At 68.2% G+C, this 22,259-nt stretch overlaps 1 protein-coding gene across 4 annotated transcripts in view; it reads right to left on the bottom strand.

The window, feature by feature from the left end:
- MAD1L1 (mitotic arrest deficient 1 like 1) overlaps positions 1–22,259 on the bottom strand; it is a 106,276-nt gene that overhangs the window by 62,640 nt on the left and 21,377 nt on the right. For 3 of the 4 annotated variants that reach the window (XM_028527810.2, XM_036014632.1, XM_036014634.1), the window contains one exon: positions 15,585–15,671. The exons of the other annotated variant lie outside the window; for it this stretch is intronic. In XM_028527810.2, the coding sequence (XP_028383611.1) occupies positions 15,585–15,671 (87 nt within the window). Of the gene's footprint in view, positions 1–15,584; positions 15,672–22,259 lie in introns of those variants that run through there. 4 annotated transcript variants of the gene reach the window in all.

The following is a 22,259-nucleotide window of genomic DNA, read 5'->3' as shown; positions in this document are numbered from 1 at the left end:
ACTCAAGACTCCACCGACCTGGCTGACCCTGCCCGGCCCCTCCCCGGCCGGCACTGGAGATCCCCTGAGACTGCCTCACCCAACTACGGGCCCACCCAAGCTGTTAACTGGGACTTTCCCAGATGAATGGCTGGTCCTGGCTCACGCTGCACAACTTCCTAAATCCTCCCAAAAAGCAACAGCTAAGGGGCCCGAGGCCCGGCACCAGCAGCAGCCAGCCTAGGTTCACAGCTTGGCTTTGCCTGGGAACCTCCAAGCCCAGCATAAGTAGCAGCCATCAGACAGCTCTGTAGCTCAGGCGGGGTGGTCCTGGGCAAAACACTGGTGGGGGCTGACCTTGGCCTGCACCACAAGGGAAACCCCAGGGCCAGTGCACCCAGTAGGCAGCCACAGACCACACTGGGGCACCACCACCCTGCCCCTGCACAGATGACCCTCCATGGATGGCAGAGATTGGTGGCCAATGGTCACAGCCAGTCCTGGCAGCTGACTGGCCTGGGTAAATGCCTCCCATTGACCTGCCAACGGCAATCAAGGCTCAACTACAAGAGGAGGGTGTACTCAGCCCACACAAAGGGTGCACCTGGAGCACCCAGCCTGGGTGATGGGGGAGGATGTGCCACTGAACCCTACAGGACACCTACTGCATTAGGCCTCACTACCAAGACACGGAGTCACAGCAGCTCTACCTAATATATACAGAAACAAACACAAGGAGGCTGCCAGAACGAGGAGACAAAGAAACACGGTCAAATGAGAGAACAGATCAAATCTCCAGAAAGAGAGCTAAATGAAATGGAGATAAGTGATCTGTCAGGTGCAGAGTTCAAAACACTGGTTATAGCCCTGGCTGGCGTAGCTCAGTGGATGGAGCTAGGGCTGGGAACCAAAGTGTCCCAGGTTCGATTCCCAGCCAGGGTACATGCCTGGGTTGCAGGCCATAACCCCCAGCAACCGCACATTGAAGTTTCTCTATCTCTCTCTCTGTATCTCCCTCCCTTCCCTTTCTAAAAATAAATAAATAAAATCTTAAAAAAAAAAAACACTGGTTATAAGGATGCTCAAGGAACTTAGTGAGGACCTCAGCAGCATAAAAAAGACCCAGTCAGAACAAAAAATATACTAATTGAAATAAAGAACAATTTACAGGGAGAACAACAGTAGAGTGGATGAAGCCGAGATTAGGATCAATTATTTGTAACCTAAGGATGCAAAACCAAAACAACAACAACAAAAACCAATCGGAACAAGAAGAAGAAAAAAAGAATCCCAAAAAATGAGGATAGTGTAGGCAGTCTCTGGGACAAGTTCAAGCAATCCAATGTGGGCATCATACGGGTGCCAGAGGGAGAAGAGAAAGAGCAAGAAATTGGAACTCTATTTGAAAAACAATGAAAGAAAACTTCCCTAATTTGGTGACGGAAATAGACATGCAAGGCCAGGAAGCACAGAGAGCCCCAGACAAGTTGTACCCAAAGAGGCTCACTCCGAGACACATCACAATTTAAATGCCAAAGGTTAAAGAGAAGGAAAAAATCTTAAAAGCAGCAAGAGAAAAGCAGGCAGTTACCTACAACGGGGTTTTCTTAAGACTATCAGCTAATTTCTCAAAAGAAACTTAGCAGGCAAGAAGGGGCTGGAAAGAAGTATTTGAAGTGATGAAAAGCAGCCAAAATTACTCCATCCAGCAAAGCTATCATTTAGAATCAAAACACATAAAAAAAATTTTTTCCCAGACAAGAAGAAAATAAAGAAGTTCATCGCCATCAAGCCACTATTATATGAAATGTTAGAGACTTATGTAAGAAAAGAGGATCAAAACTATTAACAATAAAATGGCAACGAATACATATCTATCAACGACTGAATCTAAAAAACAAACTAAGCCAACAGGAAGGACACAGACAGAACCGTGGACTGGGGAGAGTTGTGATGGGCGCCAGGTGGGAGGGGTGTGTGGGAGAGCGGGTGACGGGTGGGGGGACTGAGAAGTACAAGCGGGGAGTAACCGAACAGCCGTGGGGGCGTGGGGATGTAACGTACAGCGTGGGAAACGGAGCAGCCGAAGGATTTACACATGTGACCCGTGGACCTGAACCACGGTGTGCGGATCGCCTCAGGGAGGGGGGGGGGGCTGGGGGGAGGGGCAAAAGGCAGAAAACTGGGACCACTGTGACAGCGTAGACAAAATATAGTTACGGTTTTAAAAATAAAAGTAAAGTAAAACGAGGAGAACAGCGTCCGTCTGAGAAGAGGAGGGAGGGCCCTGACCAGAAGCCTGGGGGTGGAGGAGCCGGGCCCCGCCTCCAGGCACTGGGGGGGGGAGCCCACGGGTTCCCAGGAAGGGCCGTCCGTGCCCACCTGGGCCCCCCAGAGCCCCGGCCGCAGACCGAGACGCACGCACGCACGGCCAGCCCGAGTGCTGCCCCCAGCCGCCTCCACCTGCCTCACCGGCGTCCCCGCACCTCGGTGCCCTCTGCTGACGTCTCCTGTGCTGCGGAGAGAGGTGACGTCCCCCTCCGGTCTCGGCCGTCTCCCAGCTGCCAACGTCCCAGCACCGTCCACTCACAGTGCAAAATCTCGTTTCAGGTTCGCGGGAGAGACAGCTGCCCGTCTCCACTGCACCAGCCAGCGCTGCCCGGGGGCAGGCTGGCCCGCGGACGGCAGAGGACACACGAGACGCCAGTGTCTGGCGGCGCCCCGGACCTGGCGCAGAGGGCCCCCCCGTGCCTGAACACCCCGGCCTGCTGCCTGCCAGTCCAGGGGCACGAGCTACAGGCTCTGCAGTGGCCCGGCCCCTGGGGGTCCACGCTGGCCACGTCCGCACCCCAACAAAACCGGCAGCTGACTGCAAGGAACGCCCCAGAGCCCCGGGAGCACCCAGCGCACTGACGTCTCTGCCCAGGGGCTGCGGGCCCCACACGGAGGGCCGGAGGGCCACCCCCACGCTCCACCTGCAGCCACACGGAGCCCACGCCCCCCGGGGGTCTCCATGCTCAGTGACCGCCCGCTGGCCGGCTGGGAGGGAGGGTAAGGCGCACCCGGGCGCACGCGCTGTCCACAGCAGACAGAGAGGCGCCCCCACTGCCCTCCGCTCACGGCGCAGGGGACAGGGAGCAGAGCCGGCAGAGCCCTGCCGACGGGGGTCTGGGCTCTGGCCTTCTCCTGAGGGCCTGAGAGGAGAGGACCGGCCAGCTCCGGGGCGCGAACCAGAGATGCCGAGGGCTGCGCCAGACAGCACCCGTGAGCAGAGCCCGCTGCCTGGAGGTGGGATGAGCGTCACCTGCCTTTTCCCAGCTGCCTGCCTGCCTTCCGGCTCGGCAGAGGACTTGGGGGCGAGGGGGGCGGGGCAGCTCCGCCCAGACCACACAGCTGAGGCCCCCGCCCAGGCGTGGGTGCTGGCCGCGGTGCTGGCCGCTGGCCGCCTGGCAAGGAGAGTCCCCAGAAACCGCCGTCCTGAGTGCACACGGGAAGCAGCGGGAGGCCGAGGCCTGGGCACCGAGGGGGAGCTGCCGCGCGGCCTGTGCAAGGACACACAGACTCTGCCCCGGCTCTGCGGGGCTCCGCCCTTCCAGTCTTCCGGGCTTCGCAGACCCCGGTCCGTGACCCCGCGCCCGCCAGGGCGGGCGACAATGGGCAGAGAGGGGGTTGTCAGAAATGCCCACGTCTCAGCTGCCACGCACACCTGGAGCCAGGCAGCCCGGGGACGGTGTGTGGGCCCCGGTCAGTGGTCACCGAGGTCCTCAGGCTACAGCCCCCAGGAAACACCCAGGGGCCTGCACCGCAGGACCCCGGGGCCGCTCTGAGTGCCCTACCTGGTGCAGAGGGGGCAAGCTGACCCCATCCAGGTGCTCAGAAGTGCCTATTTCCAAAGTGCTGACCACAGGAATCCCCAGACGGATCATTTTAAGACGCGAGCTAGTGCCGGAGAGTTCCATTATGTACAACGTAACTGCGTCCCCATTAACCACTCGGGGCCCCACGAAAGCAGTTCCGGGGACCGACGGCGTCCGCCGCAGCCCACTCGCCAGGCCCCACCGCCGCGTCCCGGCGTAATTGGAGTTTCGGGCCGCATTGTGTCGGAAGCGGGCAAGGTGCAATCACAGGAAGAGCGCCCCCCCCCCCGCCGGGGCCTGCCATTCAGCGAGCAGAATGCGCACAGATGTTCGGGGGTGGGGGGGGACGGGCGGGCGGCTTCCAAACGGCACTTTCTTAGTTCGAAACTTTATTTAAAATGAAAAGTTATTTAAGCGGAATTCACACAGTGTTTCCCCCTTTGTTTCACTTGCTGCGGGGCATTCACTCTCAAAGGCTGCTTCTGCTTACTCTGATTTTCCATTCTCAGGCGCACATCTGTGTTTGGGTCTGGAAGCCTTTTGTCTGCGCCCGGAGCCCGGGGCCCAGGACGGCCTGAACAAAGCCCCTCTGTGGGCCAGCGAGGCCTGCCCTCCGGAGGGACCCAGCGGTCGGCAGGTGGGGCTTTAGCCTGGCCACCCCGGGGGCCCCTGGACCCAGCGCCCCGCCCTCACCCGCCCTCGGCTGAACGGCCCGCCGAGCCTCCCACGGAGGGCGAGCCGACCTCCGGGCTCCTCGCCGCCTGTGCCGCGTCGACCGTGCTCCTGAAGGCGCTACCCGAGCTCCGGCCCGAGCCGCAGCAGGCTGCCGGGCACCGGGGGGATGGGCGGCGGTCCCACACCTCAGCCCGGCCGCCCGCCAGGCCCTGCCTGCACACCGCACTGGGCGCGGAAAAGGGCGCTGTGACCATGCACCGTGAGCGACGCTCGAGGCTCCGCGGTGGGGAGGGGCGTCCAGGAGCCGTGGGCGTCAGAACGCACGAGGACAAGGGGCCCGGGCTGCCCAGCGGCCTCAGCGGCGCCACCCCGGCCCCTGCACAGGACGGGCCCAGCCCGCTCCACAGCTGGCCTCCGGTGCCCGGAGCTGGCGGGCCGCCGGTGTGGCCTAGGCAGTCTGAGGGCTTCTCTGTTCCCGTAGCGCCCACGGAGCGTGCTCCGGCAACACACACTTTCACGCTCCCTCGTCGAATGCTGCCATCAGAAGCGCTAGCCCGGACCGTCTGCTAGATGCGCGGTTTAGGAACCGAGGCTCACATCTGACAGGGCGCCCGCCCGGGGGCTCCCTGTGCTGAGCGGGAGCAGCACCTTCTGCCCCACGGCCCCAGTCGGGGCCGTGACAAAGGGGACGAGCAGGTCATGGAAGCCCAGGGGTGGCGGGACAGTGAGGGTCACAAGGCCACCCCACCCGCGTCCAAGGGGCGGTCTGCCCCGGCTGCCAAGCAACAGGGACTTCTGCGTGGTGAACCACAACCGTCCTCCCTGGGCTCCCGCTCTCCGGCCCGCACACGGCGTCCACGCCCACCGCCCCCTGGACGCAGCGCCTCACACGGTCCTGAAAGCTGCGTCAGCGCCAGACGGAGCCTCTCCCAGGGGCCGCCCCGTGCCGGGGGCCGCGTCTGCCAGAGCGCTGTTTCCCCAACACCGCCACACCGCGGCTGTGCTGACACAGGTGCCAGGAGGCTCTCGGCTCCGCGTTCCGGAGAGAGGTGCCAGAGGGAGCACGTGCCGCAGCAAGGGAGGGTGGGTGCGGCCTCGAACCACGGCCCCTGGAAGTGCAGGGCTCTGACCCGCAGGGAGCAGGCGGGGGTCTCCGCCGGGCCGGAGTGTGGACAAGCACGGCCAGGTGCGTGTGGGCCGGCCCTCCCTCGTCCACCTGACACAGCGGCAGGGGCCCGGCAGGGACACGCCACGGAGCGCAGCCCCTCAGACACGCTCGCAGACACGCGTGGTGCAACACGCACTACGAGACAGGCGCGCGCTCCCCGCCGGGGCCTCGTGAGGGGGTGGGCGGGACGAGAGCTGACCTCAGGGCCACCCCCGACCGCAGGTTCCCGGAGGGCAGGGACCAGGGCACGACGCCTGCAGGGCCAGAGCCCAACAGGACGGCTGTGCAGGCGCCGCCGGCCGGGCGCTTCCATGGCGACTCTGCCCCCACGACTGGCCAGCAGCCGCTCTCCCCCCGAGGAGTGCAGGCGCCGGGGCAGCGAGAGGACACGCCAGGGAGAGGTGAGGCGTGGGCGCGCAGCGAGGCAGAGGCCCTCCCAGGAGGGCGAGGGCCGCCCGGGGCAGTGAGAACAGCGCCCCGCCCCTGAGCTCCAGGCCGTCCTGGCTCCTTGCCAAGGAAGCAACGGAGTCACCGCAGCCCCGGCTACGAGAGACAGGACAGCGCTCGGAGCCGACCTGCAGAGTGCGGCACCCTGGGGCCACGGGGCGTCCCTGCTCCATCTCCAGTGCGTGTCCCGGAGTGGGACTGGCCGTCCGCGGGCCCTCCCGTCCTGGGACACTGTCCGCCCACCACACCCCGGCCACAGGGGTAAGCGCAAGACAAGGGCACGGTCATGACCCCCACCCCCACCTTCGGAACCAGCGTGGGCACCGAGGCTCCGGGCCCCGGCAGACACCCGGCCGGGGCGGTGCAGAGGTGGGGGCCACTGGCTCCACTCCTGCCCGTTGGCGGCTGAGGCTGGTGCAGACCCCGCCACCCCCAGCGGATGCACCCCGCATTTGCTCGCCACGGTGGCGGCCGGGCTTCCAAACCCGGGCTCCCCTCCCCCGCAGGCTCTCTGCTCCCTGCGCCCCTCGCGGCCACACGCGCTTCCTGGGCCAAGTCAGAGCTGGGCCCGCGGGCCGGCCCCCCTCCCAGGACGCACCCTGGGAGAGGCTCCACTCGCAGGGTGGCAGCCCGCGCTGAGTGACAGCGGCATCGGCGCTCGGTGTTGGGGAGCTGGTCTGGAGGCAATTAAGCCTCTTTCAGAGAGGGTTTGGCAGGAGGCGCTGAATCGATCCATTCCCTCCAGCCGTGCGTCCCTGCAGGTGAGGAATCAATCAGGCCAGTGCTCCCAATCTGCTCCTGCTGAGCCGAGAAGCAAAGCTGTTTACCATTCGGGCCCAGAAATAAATACATGAAGCCACCAATTAGTCGGCCCCCTTTGTTTCTCTGGCAAAAGCTTTTAGTCCCCCCGAGAAAGCCAGGCCCCTGCCCGGCTCTCCATTAAGGCCCAGGTGGGTGCCGCGGGCCGAGCTCGTGCTCGGACCGGGGCGGGGGTGGGGGCAGCCGGGCCCGGGGACCGGAGACCACAGAGGCCGCTGGCGGCCACAGGCCCCTTCTCCCGGCCGGATGCTGCGGGAGCCCCCCGCCCCTCAGGGCAGCACCCGCAGGCTCTCGTGTGGCCGCCAGCCGTGCACACGCCAGTCCCCACCAGGGCAGTCCCTCAGAAGGACACAGGACGGGTCACCTCACCCCAAAAGCCACCAGAAACCAGGTGAAACTCCTCCACCGGAGCCAGTGAGGACGTGACAGGGACACGGGCGAGGGCCCGGGGAGAAGGGCCTGGGGGCTCGGCTGCCTGCCGGCACCGGGGGCGGCAGCCTGACCCTCCTGGGACGAGGGACAAAATCAGCGGCAGCGTCTCGTGGGCCTTGCCTGGTGTTCACGGGAGGGGGACAGCAGGGGAGGAGCGGTCAGCACCTTGGGGCACGGACGAGCGAGAACGCAGGCCGGCCAGCAGGGCCAGGCGGGCAGCGGAGCGGCCACCACTGGGGGGCCCAGGAGAACCGTGACATGACGTGGCCGGGGAAAAGGCGAGCCAGGCATCCCGGGAGCCCCGAGCCTTCCCACAGCCCTAAGAAGGGCCAGGACCACCCACCTCTCCAGGTGGGGCAGCCAACAGAGAGGTCAAGTGCAACACCAAGGTCTCGCAGCTGGCAGACCCCAAAGCCAGCTACAGACCCTGGTCGCAGGCCCCAGAGGTGGGACCGGAGAGGAGGAGCACAACCACCTTCTTAGAGGTGGGGCCAGAGAGGAGCACGGCCACCTGGCTGCAGGCCAGGGCAGGGCCGGCAGGGCGGGGAGCCCCGGCGGGAACCCAGGCAGGGGTGTGGGGAGAGAGGGAGCGTCGCACCTCGGGATGGGGCGGGGCTGGAGGCCACGTGCAGCCAGGATGGACAGGGACAGGCTGGGGTGGGCACAGACCCAGCACCACGCTCTGAACGTGGGCAGGAGGAGGGGAGCCCCGGCCACGCCCGGGCCGCCCTGCCAGGGCCCTCGCTGCCCCCTCTGGCCCCCGGGGTCCACCCGGGTGCTCCAGGACACCGGGTGCTGAGGCCCCTCCAAGTCTGTGACTCAGACCCCGTGTCTCCAGGGCAGAGTTTCGGCACGGACTTGAAAGCGTCCCCTGGAGACAGACGAGGTCCCGCTGTCCGGGCGGGCCCACCAAGGGACCAGCCTGGGAGCGGCTGTGACGGGCCAGGGGGTGGCACGGGTTCCATCAGGCGTCCCGCGCAGGAGAAGACGGCCACCCACACCGCCAGGAGCCCGACGCTGGGTGCGTGAGCCCCACGGATGCAGCCGGGTTGCGGGAGCTCCTGCCCCGGCTCCCGCCCCATGGCCTGCCAGGCGTTCACCAGCAGCTCTTGAAGCAGACCGAGGAGATGACGTCGGGAGAGAGCCCTGACATCTGTCCAGCCTCCAAGCCTCGGGAAACGGACTACCTGAGAAGTCAGCTCAAAGCATCGACTTGAAAGCCAGCCAGCACTCAGGTTCGAAGAAGCGGCCAATTAGCACCCGGCCTGCTGTCCCTGCGGCTGCTGACACTGTGGTTCTGTCTCTGAGACAAGCCAGTGGCTGCCAGCCAGTTCCCATGTGACCTCCCTCAGGAAGGGGCTCCTGCCAGGGCAGGGGCAGTGACGGGGGGCCATGGGTGAGTCCCCCCTGCCAGCTCCAAGCCCTGCCCGGGGCGCCGAGACAGGCCTGGGCAGGAGGGAGGCAGCAGGAGGCAGGCTGGGCGTCCCGAGAGCCGAGCAGGGCGGCAGGGAGCAGCACCACGCACACCCGTCAGAGGGCCGACAGCCGCGGTACGGGGCACACAGCTCCCGGTGGGGAGGGGGCGCTGCGCAGGGGGCACACCCCGGGCAGGGCAGGGCAGGGCAGGGCAGGAAGCAGAGGTGTTCAGGGCCCCGCACCACTGCGAGGGGCCGGGCGGGGGACTCGCCACAGGGCCCCCAGAGGGAGGCGGCTGCAGCAGCATGGCCCGCGAGAGGAGCCCGTGGAGGAGAACGGGCCACCTCCGTCCACCAGGGCACGGCCACCAGCGCCCGCCCCACAGGGCTGGGCCGGGGCGGCCCACGGGGAGAGCAGTCTGGAGGGTGCTGGGCCCCCGAGAACCCGCCGCCCCGGGGAGGCGCCGGCACCGACCTGCACACACGGACTCGGGGGTCGGACGCCTGCCCAGAGCCTGTCCGCGGGGGGCGGGGGGCGGGGGGGGCTCCCGGCGCTGCTCCTGCGCCTCCCATGCCTGGCCGGGGGACCGGGACCCGCGACAGAGGGAGGACACTGCCGGGAGCCCAGGGCGTCTGACAGAAGAGCAGGCGCCACCTCCCGTGGACCCGCCCCATCCCAGCAGCCGCCCAGCGCAGCCCGAGGCCCCCCGTGAGGCCCGGCAGTGGGCTCAGTGGATATACTGCCCTCCCGCGACTCCCGTCGCCAGAGCAGGTGTCTGGGTACGTCAGACAGGACCGCACGCCCCGCCAGACGGCTGGCTGCCAGCATCACGGCACCGGCAGAGGCCGGCACACAGGGCTCAGCGGGCACGGGGGCTCGAGGTCTGCACCAGGGCCCCAGGCCCTGCCTACGCCCGGTTCACCCTTCCAGTGCCTAGGGACGCGGCGCCCAGCTGGCCGGCAGAGCCCTGGATCTCTGGAGAGAGCTGGACACAGACCAGGAGCCTGCCCCGGGGCGCTGCGGCACACTCCTGGGGCCACCCGCACGTGCGGAGACGAACCACCCAAGGTGCCGTGTGATTAGGACGAGGGCGGACTAGAGAGAGAATTACAGAAAGAAGGACAGTGGCCACATCATAAAACTGCCACGAAAGGTCCCCTGGGAGGCAGCGGCTGGCAACGCTGTCAGAGCCGGCTGCGCAGGGGCCCCCAGGCCTCGGTGGGGCTGTGCGGGGGGGGGCGGGGGCGCCCACACTGCAGCCACGCGGATCTGGGCTGCGTCCTCAGGTCCGGCCTCACGCAGGGGTGGCCGCCCCCAACACGGCCCGTCACGAGCCGCGGAAAGGACAGAGCCGAGAAATCCTCCCGCTGACCCTGGGCCCCGGGAGAGAGACTCGGCTCTGCCCGAGCACAGGACATCCGGGGGAGGAGCACGGGAACCCCATGACCTTGGGCCCCCAGGCCTGACCTTGGGAGCAAGTCACCCCTCCCCAGGATGCCGCGGTGTGGGGTCCCCAACCTGACCTGTGCGAGGGGTCTTGCCTCTCCCGCTGCGCCGGCAGCTGGGAAAGGGCTCGGCCTTCTGCTGCGCCCCCCGCGGGGGCCAGTTCCGCAGCAGTCATCCCGGGCCAGGGCTCCCGGCCGCCCGGCCGCCCGGCCGCCCAGCCGCCCGGCCATCCTGGCCCCGGCGCTTGAAAACGGGAGGACAAGTGCGCTAAGCAGAAGCCCCCTTGTTTCCCCGGCTTTTGTCAGAAGCTACATTAAAGTGGCTTAAGCACAATAAAATCTATTACGTTTATGGCAAGGAAATATGGAAAGACAATAAAATTAGCAGAGCATGAGAACGAGAGAACACTGAGCATCCTGCAGGAGCAGGAAGGAGCCGCCGAGACTGGCTGCTAAGTCGGAAGGAGCTTGAGCCAATTTGAAATTCCCAGGAACATCTGTGCCTCCCACTGAGCCCCGTCCCTGGGACTGGCCCCGGCCCACAGTGAGCAGAGGCCAGCCGGCCAGCCCAGGCGTGCCCCCCTGCCCCTCGCCCTCCTCTGGGCTTCCTGTTCTGCTGGACGCCGACCCGCCTCCCCACCTGCCTCCCACGACACCGGGGCGGGCACTCCCGAAAGAGTCTGCACCCTCATGGCCCGCCGGCCACCTCACCGGGAGCAAGGGCCCCTGCCAAGGGTGGGAGGAGGTGCGCCCTTGCATGGTGACACGTGGTTCTCTGTCTCCCCATGTCCCGTCCGGTCTGCGGCGGGATCTCGAGCCCTCGGAGGTGGGACCCGCCCCGTGGCCCGAGGTCGGCTCCCACGGGCCCTGTCCGCACCCGAGCCGACGGAGGCCTCTCGGCTGCGTCCTCAGGGAGAGGCGCTCTGCCACCTCGTGACCGCCCAGGTCCCTCGCCGCTGCCGGGACGTGGGGCTGAAGCCACGGGGGAGGGAGACCCGCTCGGTGTCAGTCACCTGGGCACCAGGCAGGACAGTGCCGAGACCGGCACACGGCGCGCAGGCTGCACCCACACTCGGGTGCCAGGAGTCCGTGTGTGCCCCTTCCCGCTCGTTCACGCGCGCCCCCCCACCCCCACCCCCCTGCAGCGCTGGCCTCCCGGCTGAGCAGGACGGGCCCCACCCGGGGCCCCCGCAGTCCACGTGAAGCTGCCAGGGCGCTTGGGTGTCGCCAGCAGGAGGGCCCGGCTCTTCCCACGCGCAGCCACGGTGGTGTCAGACTGGAGACGCCCCCCAACACGTGGACACGAGCAGAAGTGGGCCACACCGGAGTGTCCCCTGCTGCACAAGGGGCGGCGTGAGGGAGCCCTTCGGCCAGCCTCCGAATCTTCTGGCTGCTCGGTGCATCCGAACCCTCGCCTGTGAGGAAGGCGCCCAGGGAGGCCCGGCCGGGGAACGCTGCTCCACCCACGCAGCGAGGGCGTGTGGTCCGGGCTCCCCGGTCCAGTGAGCTGAGGCTGAGGGCAGGCTGGGCACGGCTCAGGACCACACCCACACCGACCCCCGAGCCGCTGTCGGGCCAGAGCGGGGCTCCCTCCCGGCCCCGAGCTGCTGCACACGTAGGGCCGCAGCGAGGTGGGCAGCCTAGTGACCAGCCCCCCTCTGGTGCAGAGGGTGAAGAGGAGGGAGGGAAGAGAGTCCAGCCAGCTCCTGGGGACGGCAGGACTCACCCACAAGAGGCCGCCCAGCAGACCTGGGTAAAAGCCTAGCCACCTCCAAAACCCGAGTCTTGACTGCCTCACGTCCATTGCCGAGAGGGGGTGGGGACACAGTCCCCGGGACATGGGAGATAGCAGGGTCCCGGCCAGGAGACGCCCAGAGGAGTGACAGGCCCCTGGGCCGGGTGCAGGCGGCCCCACACGCAGGGCCCACCCGCCGACGGGCCAAGGGCACGGCTACGTGAACCTGGAACACGCTGGCTTCCGGAGCGGTTTTCCTACAGCAGCCGCCACAGAGCTGGCTGCTTAGAAACTGATTTCACTTTGAGGATGAATTTTTTCCAGTGCTTGAATACAAGGGGAAGTTTCACATTTTATCCACTTCCACGTGCCCTAACAATAAAACTTATTTAAAAGACTATGAATATGCAAACGCCACTTTAAGTGTGGAGACGTGAACCACGCAGGAAACAGTCTGGGCTTGTCTCTCGGCGGCTTGTCTCGCTGGGGAGGGACCCGGGGTCTGGTGGTGCCGGCAGGTGGGCAGCCGGGTGCTGTGGCCAGTCGAGTGGAGCTGGCCCGGCCTCGGCCGCAGCCTGCCCTTGCCCTCCGGAGGCAGGCCCCGCCTGCCGCCACCTCCAGAGCCACAGGGACGAAATCTAGTGTCCCTGCCAGGGCCACCTCAGGCAATGCGGTGACGGGGCGCGGAGGGAGGGCTTAGTCCCACCTCACCCGGGCAGGGTCGGGAGAGCTGGGGGTGGGGGGCATCCCCAGGCCCCAGGTGACACCGCGGGTCAGCGGACTCCACAGCATCGAGCGCAGGGACGGGCTGGGCCACAGTCCCACGCAGAGGTTCGGAACCTCCTGGTCTGCACATTCAGTGAAAGGACCAGAGGTCAGCTGGAGGCCTCAGCTGGCAGCGGGCAGGGCCCGTGCTGGGCCACACGGGCCACCCCGGGGGAGCAGCGCCCGGGAGCGCATGCACCAGAGTGAGGGCCTGGGAAGTGCGCGGCCGACAACCCTGACCCAGTGAGGCCAGGCTTCTCCGAGAGCCCCGCGGCTCTGCCCTCGGGAGCCCGAGGCTGCTCCCGCTGTGGTCCGGACCAGCGGCGTCACCTCGGAGCCTGCGGGAGACACAGCCCCTCGGCCCCTGCGCCGGGCGCACTGGGCCGCAGCCCACACCTGAGCACCAGCAGGAGGCCCTCTGCGTCCAGGCCGTGGACCAGGGCCACGCTAGTGGCCGTCCCAGGACACCACGTGGCAGAGAGGGGCCGACTGAGTGCCCGCCCCAACGCGGGAGCCACGCTCTGACGTGTCCTTTGGGGAGTTAACCCCCCGAGTGCCAGCGGCCGGAAGGTCCACCCATCACGTCCCGACGCCGTCACGTCCCGACGCCGGCTCCGCACGAGCCTGGGAGAGGCGCGGGGGCCCTCTGCCGCTGCCGTCCCGGCGCGCCCCAGACGGGGGCCGGCCCCCAGGCCCAGCCGCCCATCGAACACCACCCCGCCGGCAGCCACACAGGCACGCCAGGCGGGACCCTGAGCCAGACGGCCCGCGGGGCCCCAGGAGGGCCTGGGCTATCTCCGAGGGGCGGCAGGGGCTTCGTCGCAGGGGCGGAGCCAGACGGCCTGGAAAACGACAGCAACTCCAAGGGGCCCAGGGCCACGCGCGGTGGACGTCCCGCCCAGCCTGAGAGGCGCCGTGTGGGGCCTGCGGAAGGGTCTCTGGGGGCGCCAGGGGCCGCGGCCTTCGGTGAGGGGAGAGGGCGGGAGGGGAGGCGGGGACAGAAGGGCCATCCCGGGGACGTCTCCGGCGAGCTCCTCCAGGGCCCGTCCTCGAGCCAGCCCTCCTCGGCCTCACGCACTGTCCCCCACACGTGTGCGCGCGGTAACCCGCCCCACCCGGGGAGGCCCCGGGGGAGGCGCTGAGGGCTGCCCAGGAGACGTGGCTCCAGGCGCTCCGGCGCCACCTCGCGGCCAAACGCGGCACTGCAGGCAGGGCGGCGCCCCGCAGGCCCGCCAGACGGCCTCGGTCCCTCCCTCCAGCCACAGCAGCCGGGGGCCGCGGGGCTCTCTTCTCCGGCCCAGTGGCCACGCAAGGAGGAGGGAGACGGGCACCAGAGTGGAGGGGAGCCCCGGCCCGGCCCGGCAGAGTCAGAGAGGGGCGCCCAGGCCCCAGGCGCGCACCGTCCCCTCCGGTTTCCGGGGAGCTCCCCTGTTCGGGCCGCCGAGCCGGACAGGCCCTCCCCCTGCGCGCCGCCCGCCGGCCGACTCCGCAGCCACGGAGCACTCGTCTCTCCGGCTGAACACACACCCCCACGCTTTCTCTCGCTCCCACCCGAGCGAGAACACGTGTGTGTGTGTGTGTGTGTATGTGTGTGTGCGCATGCACACGCCCCAACCCCCCGCCCCCGGCCAGGGCCTGCCCGGCGCACAGCAGCACCGCGCCCGGGGTCGGGTCGCTGCGCCCGGGGTCGAGGAAGAAGCGCACGCTGCTGAGGGCAGGGGCCTCACAGGCACTGCCCCCCGGCCCGGGAGGGTGCCGCAGGGAGGGGCCTGCCCACCGCCGGCCCGGACAGCGGCCTTCCCGGGCGCCACGTGCTGGGAAACGAGACGCCACGCCACTCGGGTTGAACGCAAAACAGCCAAGCGCGCCGTCCGGCGGATGCTGCCCACTCAGCTCCGGGCTGCGGACCTGCCGCAGTGCGGGTCTCAGCCGAGGACGGGACAGAGCGGCAGCAGCCGGGGCGGGGCACCCCACCAGCTGGCAGGCCACCAGAGGCGCCAACTCACCCACCCCCCTGGGGCCACGCCTGGGCAGATGGGACAGCGCCCGGGGGAGGAAGGGCGGGGCTGACGGGCGAGTGTGCCGGAAGCAGAAAGGACGGAAGCACCGGTCCACCCTCCCGTTACTGCTGACCGGAGCCCGACCCCATCCTGACCGGCTGGCGTGAGGAGTCTCGGCTGAAGGAGACAGAGGCGGAACACCGCCGAGAGACGTGGCCTGACACGCGTTTCAGGGGGACCTGTCCCGTGACTGTCGGGGTGGGCGGGCAGTGCCGAGAAGAGGCTGGCCACGGGGACGAAGGCAGAGCTGGGTGAATGGTCAGGAGTGACCACAGGTCAGGGGGACGACGCCAAGGAGCGAGTGTGAGGACGGGGCCAACCGGCGGCACCGAGGCGGGCACGGTGCTGCAAACACACGAGTGCCGCGTGTCGGGAGGACAGCGCCCACCCAGGCCCCGGAAGAGGTCGCGTGCCCCCGGCCTCCGGACCAGTGGCTCTGGAAGGAAGCCCACTCCGCACGCTGCAGCCACGGCTGCCGCAGCACGGGCCGCGTCCTGGAGGCCCCGTGAGGCTCAGTGGACCTCCCAGATGCCGGAGCCGGACCCACCGTCCCACGCCACGGGGACCCTCGGAGCCCCCGCCGCCACAAGGACAAGGCGCTCCTGACCCGGTCCCGGAAGCCCGCCCCCAGAAACGCAGCGGTGCCTGGCACAGTGCGCCCCCTGCGCAGGGTCTCACGGCCCTGGGGCAGACGCAGGGCTCACCGGGCCAAGGCCGGAGGGACAGCGAGCACGCCCCACAGCAGTCCCGGAGCCGGGCCCCTCCCCAGCCAGACGCCGGGCCTACCTGCTGGCGATGGAGCTGTTCCTGTCCTTGAGGGCCAGCTCCCGCTGCTGCAGCTCCACGACGAACCGGGACAGGTCCTCTGGGGTCCTGCGGGCCAAGAGCACACCCTGAGCACGTGCGCCCGCCCAGGGCTCCCCCAGCCCCAGCTCAAAGCACGGCCTGCGCGCCCCTCGTCCCACTGGGGAAACGCCTTTTGTAAGCCTGGCTTCACTTCGCAGCGGAAACGCAGTCCCTGTGCAGCGGCCGTGAAGTGCCGTGTGAAGGGCAGAAGGGCGAGCGCCCTGCCCCGGCGCGGAGGAGCAGCCCCGGGCACCTCGGCTTCCGTTCCCCCTCGCCCTCGAGACCCTCGGCCCCAGCACCAGCCCCAGCACCAGCCCCAGGAAAACGAGAGGCGCCCTCCGGAGCAGCGCTCTGCGACTTCAGAGCTGCCTGGGGCCAACGGTCTCCCTCGCGCCCACTGCTGGGGGAAGGAGGGGACAGGCCAGGGCGCCCTGGGACTCAGGACTCTGTCCTGTCAGGAGGGAGTCGTGGCGACACTGCCGGCACCTGCTGGGAGCCCCAGGTGCAAACGTGGAACTGTGAAGGACTACTCTTTAATGTTTTACTTATTTTTAGAGAGGGGAAGGGAAGAAGAGAGAGGGAAACATCAATGTGCGGTTGCCTCTTGTGCGCCCCCTACTGGGGACCTTGCCCACCACGCAGGCACATGCCCTGACTGGGAACTGAACCGGCGACCCTTTGGTCCGCAAGCTGGTGCTCAGTCCACGGGGCCACACCAGCCGGGGCAGAAAGGGTCACTAAACAAGCACAGCCGTCACCTCCCGTGAAATCAACCCCCAGAGGCCAAAGCACCTCTGACCGGCGGGAAGAGGGTTTATCTTCCAGAGCCCCCCCGACCTGCCGGGGTCAGAGCTACTCAGGGCGTTGGCCAAGGCGCTCCGGGGGTCAGCGGCCCTCCTGCAGCGGGCAGGACGGGGGAGTGCTCCTCCAGCCCCAGAACAGCACAGGCCCGCCCACAGGAGGACCGCCCCTCTGGGACACTCTGCCCGGCGTGAGGTGCTCAGGGCCGCGGGGACCCCCCAGCCACGGGACCCTCCAGCCGAGGATGGCAGGGCAGCGGCAGTTCCAGCCGCCGCTCAGGCTGTGGCGTCTGCCGCTCCTCGGTCTGGCTGCGGCTGCGGACCCTTCACCTCTAGCCGACGGGCCTGAAAGGGGATCCTGACTCCACCTCAGTGCACACAGCACCGCGAGGGCGGGGTGTGGGGGGGTCAGCCCAGGAGACCACTCCCAGGGAAGCAGCTCCAGCCCCAGCAGCAGCTACTTCGAGGCCACTGTCGGCAGAGGCAGGGGCTCCGGCTGACGCCCAGAGCGCCTGTGCAGACGGGTCTGACAGAGGAGCCCCGGCACCAGTTTCTAAAACGAAGGCAACAGCGACAACCAGAACCCAGCAGCAACTCCGCACTCCACAGAGGGGCGCAGAGGGCCGCCTCGCGGTGCCTCGGAGTGTCGGCTCCTCCCAGGCGCCCCACCAGGACACCCCCACACGTGGGCCCCCCCCAGCCCTGCGCTGGCCCCTGCATGCTGGGGCCCCCGCGCCAGTCCAGACCCAGCTCCACCCTGGGCTGCTTGCAGCCTCGAGGCCCGGCCCCAGCCCCAGGCTGCGTGTGCCCGAGACTGCGGACTCTGGAGCCAGGAGCCCTTCGCCTGCCGTGCCGCCTCCCCCTGCCCCAGGCAGGGCCTGGCACTCCGCGTCCCAGGCCAGGCTCCTGCCCACCCTCCTCCCGGAACCCTGCTCCGTCCACTTCTCCGTCTCGGAGACACAGACGCAGCCGCTCCCCTGCTAGCTCGGGGCCAAGCAAAGGCGGACACACCGGGGCTCCCTGCACAACCACTTCGGTCCACCGGCAGCCCCATCAGAGCCGCCCTCAAACCAGACCCCTGCCGCCTGTCCCCTTGAGCAGCACCAGGACACCAGGTGCCAGGCTGCCCTCCTGCCCCGGACCAGAGTGAGGGCCGAGTGACAGTCCCCTCGTGCAGCACCTGCCCCTCAGGAGCCTGCTCCCCACATGGCCGCCACAGCGGTCACCCACAGTGCAAGTCGAGGCTCATGCCTCCCTGGGCAACACTCGTCCAAGCACCCCATCCCGAGGCCAAGGGGGAGCCGTGCAGCCTCGCCAACGCTGACCATGGACTCAGGCCAGCTCCGGCCTCCAGCTGCCTCTCCTGGAGGCCTCGCCCAGGCAGCCCCGGGGCCGGCTCCCTGTCCACTCCGCCAGGCCTCTGCCCCAGAGCCGCCGAGGGCCCCTGGGCGGACCCTGGCCCCACCCCGCAGGCCTCCCTCCCTGGCCCACGGCCTGGCGCTCTGCCCTGCACCGCTCCCCTCCGCAGGAGGTGCCGCACCTCAGGTGCTGTGGGCGCTGCCCCTTCCCTCGCACTCTGGCGTCCGCGGTCTTTCCGCCGCAGCCAGAACGCACGCTCCGTGACGGCAAGGAGCGGCGGACTCCGCCCGCTTCCCCCCGGCCCTGCGCCTGGACGACGCCCGGCCCGCCACGGGGCTTCCAGTGGCCGTCAGCTGCCCGGCCAAACCGCACCGGAGCTGGGCGTCGCCCCGCGGGGCCGCCCGCGCAGCCGTGCCGGTGAAGCAGGGGTGGGTGCTCCTGCGCGCGGCGGCGTCTGTTTGAGACGAAGGGGCCGCGGCCTTCGTAGGTGAGCGCGCTGCGGCGCCACCGCCTCCACGAAGACGGGGAAGGAAGCGAGCAGACGGCACGGTCTGCACGGGCGCGGAAGTGTCCGGAAGGAGAAGCGAGACAAAATCGGGCCCTGCAGGGCTGGAAGCGCCCAGCAGCACGCCTCCTGAGAGGGCTTCGGTGCTCGCGCCGAGGCCGTGAGGTGGGGTGAGGCGGGCGAGGTGGAGGGGCGGGGGCCGGAGCCCCGGAGGGCGAGGGGCCCGGTCTCTGAGCAGACTGGCCGGGCCCCGGGCCTGCAGCTCCTGGAAGCCCTCCGCGGCCAGGCTGGGGCTGCAGCAGCAGGCACGCCCACGGTCCACTGGGAAGACGAGTCCGCGGCCAGTGGCTGGAGCAGTCCGCACTCCTCCTTGGGAGAGGAGGCCCCGTGGTCCGGCCGTGCCGGCCTCGGTCAGGGCTGCTGGTGCGCAAGGTCAGCGCAGCCACAGCTCCGTCTCACACACGGGACCCGCACGCGGACAGCCGTGATCGGCAGCGCCGGCCTGACCACGCCTGTCCAGGGGCCCCAGAGCAGCTGCAGCCCTGCCCGGGACAGGCATCCAGCTCTGCCTAACGAAGGCCGGCTCTCAGCCGGCCGTCCACCAGCCAGCAACCCGGCTTAACCGTTTCGGGAAACGGATTACACGGGTCCCCAGACACACGTAAACAGGGTGAAGAGACTCCACATCTACTCGTGCTGCCTTCGAATTCTCTCTGCCAGCTCAGGCAGGATTACGGGGACTTCAAAGCAGCCTGGGCTCCAATTAGGCTGTGTGACCACCTCCGGGATGCTGGAATACTCTTCTGATTAACGAGAGGCGCTCTTTGAACCGTGTGAGCTAAAAAAAGCTCTCAGAACCTTCCCAGCAAACGCCGCCATTCTCTCGCCCTGCCCCCTCACTCTCTGGAAGAGCCCATCCTCTCGGTGCTTCCAACGCCCCAAAGGGCGGCTGGCCGGCCCAAGCACAACGTGGGCCGGGCGCGCCAACCCCAAGTCGTGAGCGGAGGGCCCGGGGGCCCGGCGGTCGGCCTCCAGGAAGTGGGGGCACCCAGGGGCCCACGTGGGCTTGTGAACCGAGGGCGGTCGAGGCTCACCCCCGACTGCACACGGAGACACCCGAGGTGCTCCCGACGGCCCTGCTCTTGGCCACGACTCTCGTGCTCCAGGGTCGGCACAGCCCCCCGCTGACAGACTGAGCGCTGCTCCCGGCCCCCCGACCGGCCCGGCCCACCCGCCAGGAGCCCTCCAGCAGAGGCAGCGGGCTGCAGCACCCACAGCGGTGGGCTCGGAGCCCCTCTCGCAGGGGCCGCAGGGACGGCGGCCTGCTCGGGCACAGACACTCCAGGGAGGCAGCCCTCGCCACAACACGCTCCTGGCCCCGCACAGGACCCCAGGGAGACGCAGCGGACCCGGGGGAGAGCAGGGCAGGGGCCCCTTCAGCGAGAGGAGTGACTCGGGGAGCAGACGCCCTCATCCCCACCCAGGACGCTGCTCCCTGGAGGGACGGGAGCCCTGTGGGAGAAGCCAAGGGAGGGGAGCTTCCTGGCAGAGCGGGGGGAGGAGGAGTCCTGGGCACAGACACACCGGGAGCTCTGGGGCCATCGAGAGGGAGCGCGATTCCAGAGCGGAGGGAGGGCGCGAGCAGGGGCCGTGGCACACAGAGACTTCGGGCTCACTCTGCGCGGGGGTCGAGCCACAGAAGGACTCACACGGGGCAGACGCGGTCGTGTGGCTGGCCCGCTCTCCCCCCGCGCCTCCACAGGAGAGCTGTGCTCGGGGCTCGCCCTCTGTGCTGCTCTCCGCGGGGGGCCAGACGCAACCCACGCCCAGCGGCCGGGGCGGCCGGCACGGCCAGCGCTTCCAGGGACCCGCGCCGAGACCCACGGCACCGAGCGGGAGGCCACAGGCCCACACGCACAGAACCGGGTTTCAGCCCACAGAGCGACGCTGAAAACCGAGGGAAAGGAGTCTCTCGGGAGCGGCTGCCTCTCGGTGGCACCGTGGGAAACCGTCCCCTCACCTCGTCACCCGTTAGCGTCACGCGCTCCGTGACAAGCGTCCTCGTGCGACAGAGCACGGGACGAGGCTCCACGCCACCGGCCCCGCCTGCCGAGGGGAGCGGGCCCTCCCAGAGGGAGCGGTCCTGGTGCCCGAGGACGGGCGCGCCTGGCAGGCAGAGGGCACGGAGGCCAGGGGGACAGGCCCTGCGCTCCCGGCAGGCCAGGCTGCCGCCCCACGACCACGGCACAGGTGACAGGGTCCCCACGCACCAGGCCACAAGGACACAGAGCAACCGGCCGCTGGAACCAGGGCCGAAGTGGGGCCCAACGGCAAGCGGGGCGACCCACGGAAGCTCACAGCATGATGCGCACTAGGTGTTCAGGCTGCCCGCCCCCCTCCCCGCTTCCCCACAGCCCTGGGGCAGGGGCGCCCGCCGGCCCAGCCCCACCCCCGCACTGCTCTGGCCCTGCAGAGGGCCCCGGGGGGCACCTGCCCCCAGCACAGACCCGCCCGACCGCGGACCCCGAGAAGGCAGCCACAGTGCTGTGCGGAGCTCTGTGGGGGCACCCCGTGGCAGGACAGAGGGGCCTGGGCCCCCGGGAGAGCGGGGCCAGGCAGCGCGATGCACCCTCTCCGGAGGGAGGCACCCTTTCCGGAGCACGGCGCTTCCCCAAGAATGCGGAGGCGGTCCTCGAAAGCCCCTCCTTACTTCCGTGGGACGAGGGAGAGTGCGTCCACCTGCGCCTTCGGAAACACCCGTGTGGTCCAGAGCCAGGGTGCAGGCAGCTCAGTAGCTGCGAACCCACGGCTGGGCCCAAGAGGGGAGGCCCCAGAGGCCGAAGCCCCCGCTCCCTCTCCGCCCTCCCTCTCAGGGCCCAGAGCTCAGACTACAGGGAGCGGCTTGGGCGAGGCAGGCACCCCATCGGCTGCCCGAACTGGCGGAGCAGCAGAGGGCAGACAGAGCACGCTGAGCAGACCCCCGGGGCGCGGGCCCTGCAGGGAGCGGGGTCTGCAGCACCCCCCTCCCAGGGGGGGTGGGGAGAAGGGCGTGCCCCGAGGAAACCACAGGAAAGGATGCCATTAATAAATTCATTTCCACCTTCTTTTCAATGGTGCTGAAAAGCATATGCAAATCCAACCATAATTAGGTTTAAAAATTCCATTTCATGGAACAATCAGACTTCAAAAAACTCAATTTTAGTTTTAATCAGATTTTAACAAGGATATGAAGTCCATTTCGTTTAGAAAAGGGGAAAACTGTGAATTTAACACAAAATGTATTCAAGCTTAGCCCTGGGAGATAATTAAATAAAATTAATTTGGCAAGCGCTGTCAGCAAAGGAAAGCACTCCAGCCCGCGGCTGCGCCCGCCAGGAACACGAGGCCCTGCGCCCATGGGGAGGAAGTGGCTCCTGCTCGCGCAGCAAGGACGGGAGCCCGAGGCACGGCCCGCAGTCAGGAAGCCGGGGCAGCCTGAGAGAGGAGCCGCTGGGACGGACGAGGCTCACACATCCCCACCCCCCCAACCAGGGGAGACCCGCGGGTGCCACGACCCCGCTCCCGACCCCGCTCCGGTGCAGGCAGCTGGAGCCTGGTCCCAGCCAGCCCCTCGTGGTGCAGCCATCACAGGGGACGGGAGGAGGTGCCCCAGCCACGCTCTGGTAGCCCGCCCCCTCACGGAAAGACCGTCCTCCCTCCCAGAGGGGCTCCCCCACCCTCCCACTCTGGCTCCCAGGCCTGGAACACGGCAGGGCGGCGTCTCCAGCTGGGGTCGGCCCCGCTGTCCGTGCTCAGCAAGCACCTGCTGCGCACAGCGGACGGGGCCACGGCACCTGCTGCTGGGACTCTCGGCTGCAGGCAGGCAGGAAGGAAGGCGAAGGAGAAACGAGCCCGTCTCAACCCGGGACCGAGTCGGGAGGGCACTGTCCTCCTGAACACCCCCCCCGCCCC

The sequence above is a fragment of the Phyllostomus discolor genome, chromosome 13, assembly GCF_004126475.2.
Source record: "Phyllostomus discolor isolate MPI-MPIP mPhyDis1 chromosome 13, mPhyDis1.pri.v3, whole genome shotgun sequence".
Lineage (NCBI taxonomy): Eukaryota > Metazoa > Chordata > Mammalia > Chiroptera > Phyllostomidae > Phyllostomus > Phyllostomus discolor.
This window is presented reverse-complemented; position numbering and strand designations above follow the sequence as displayed.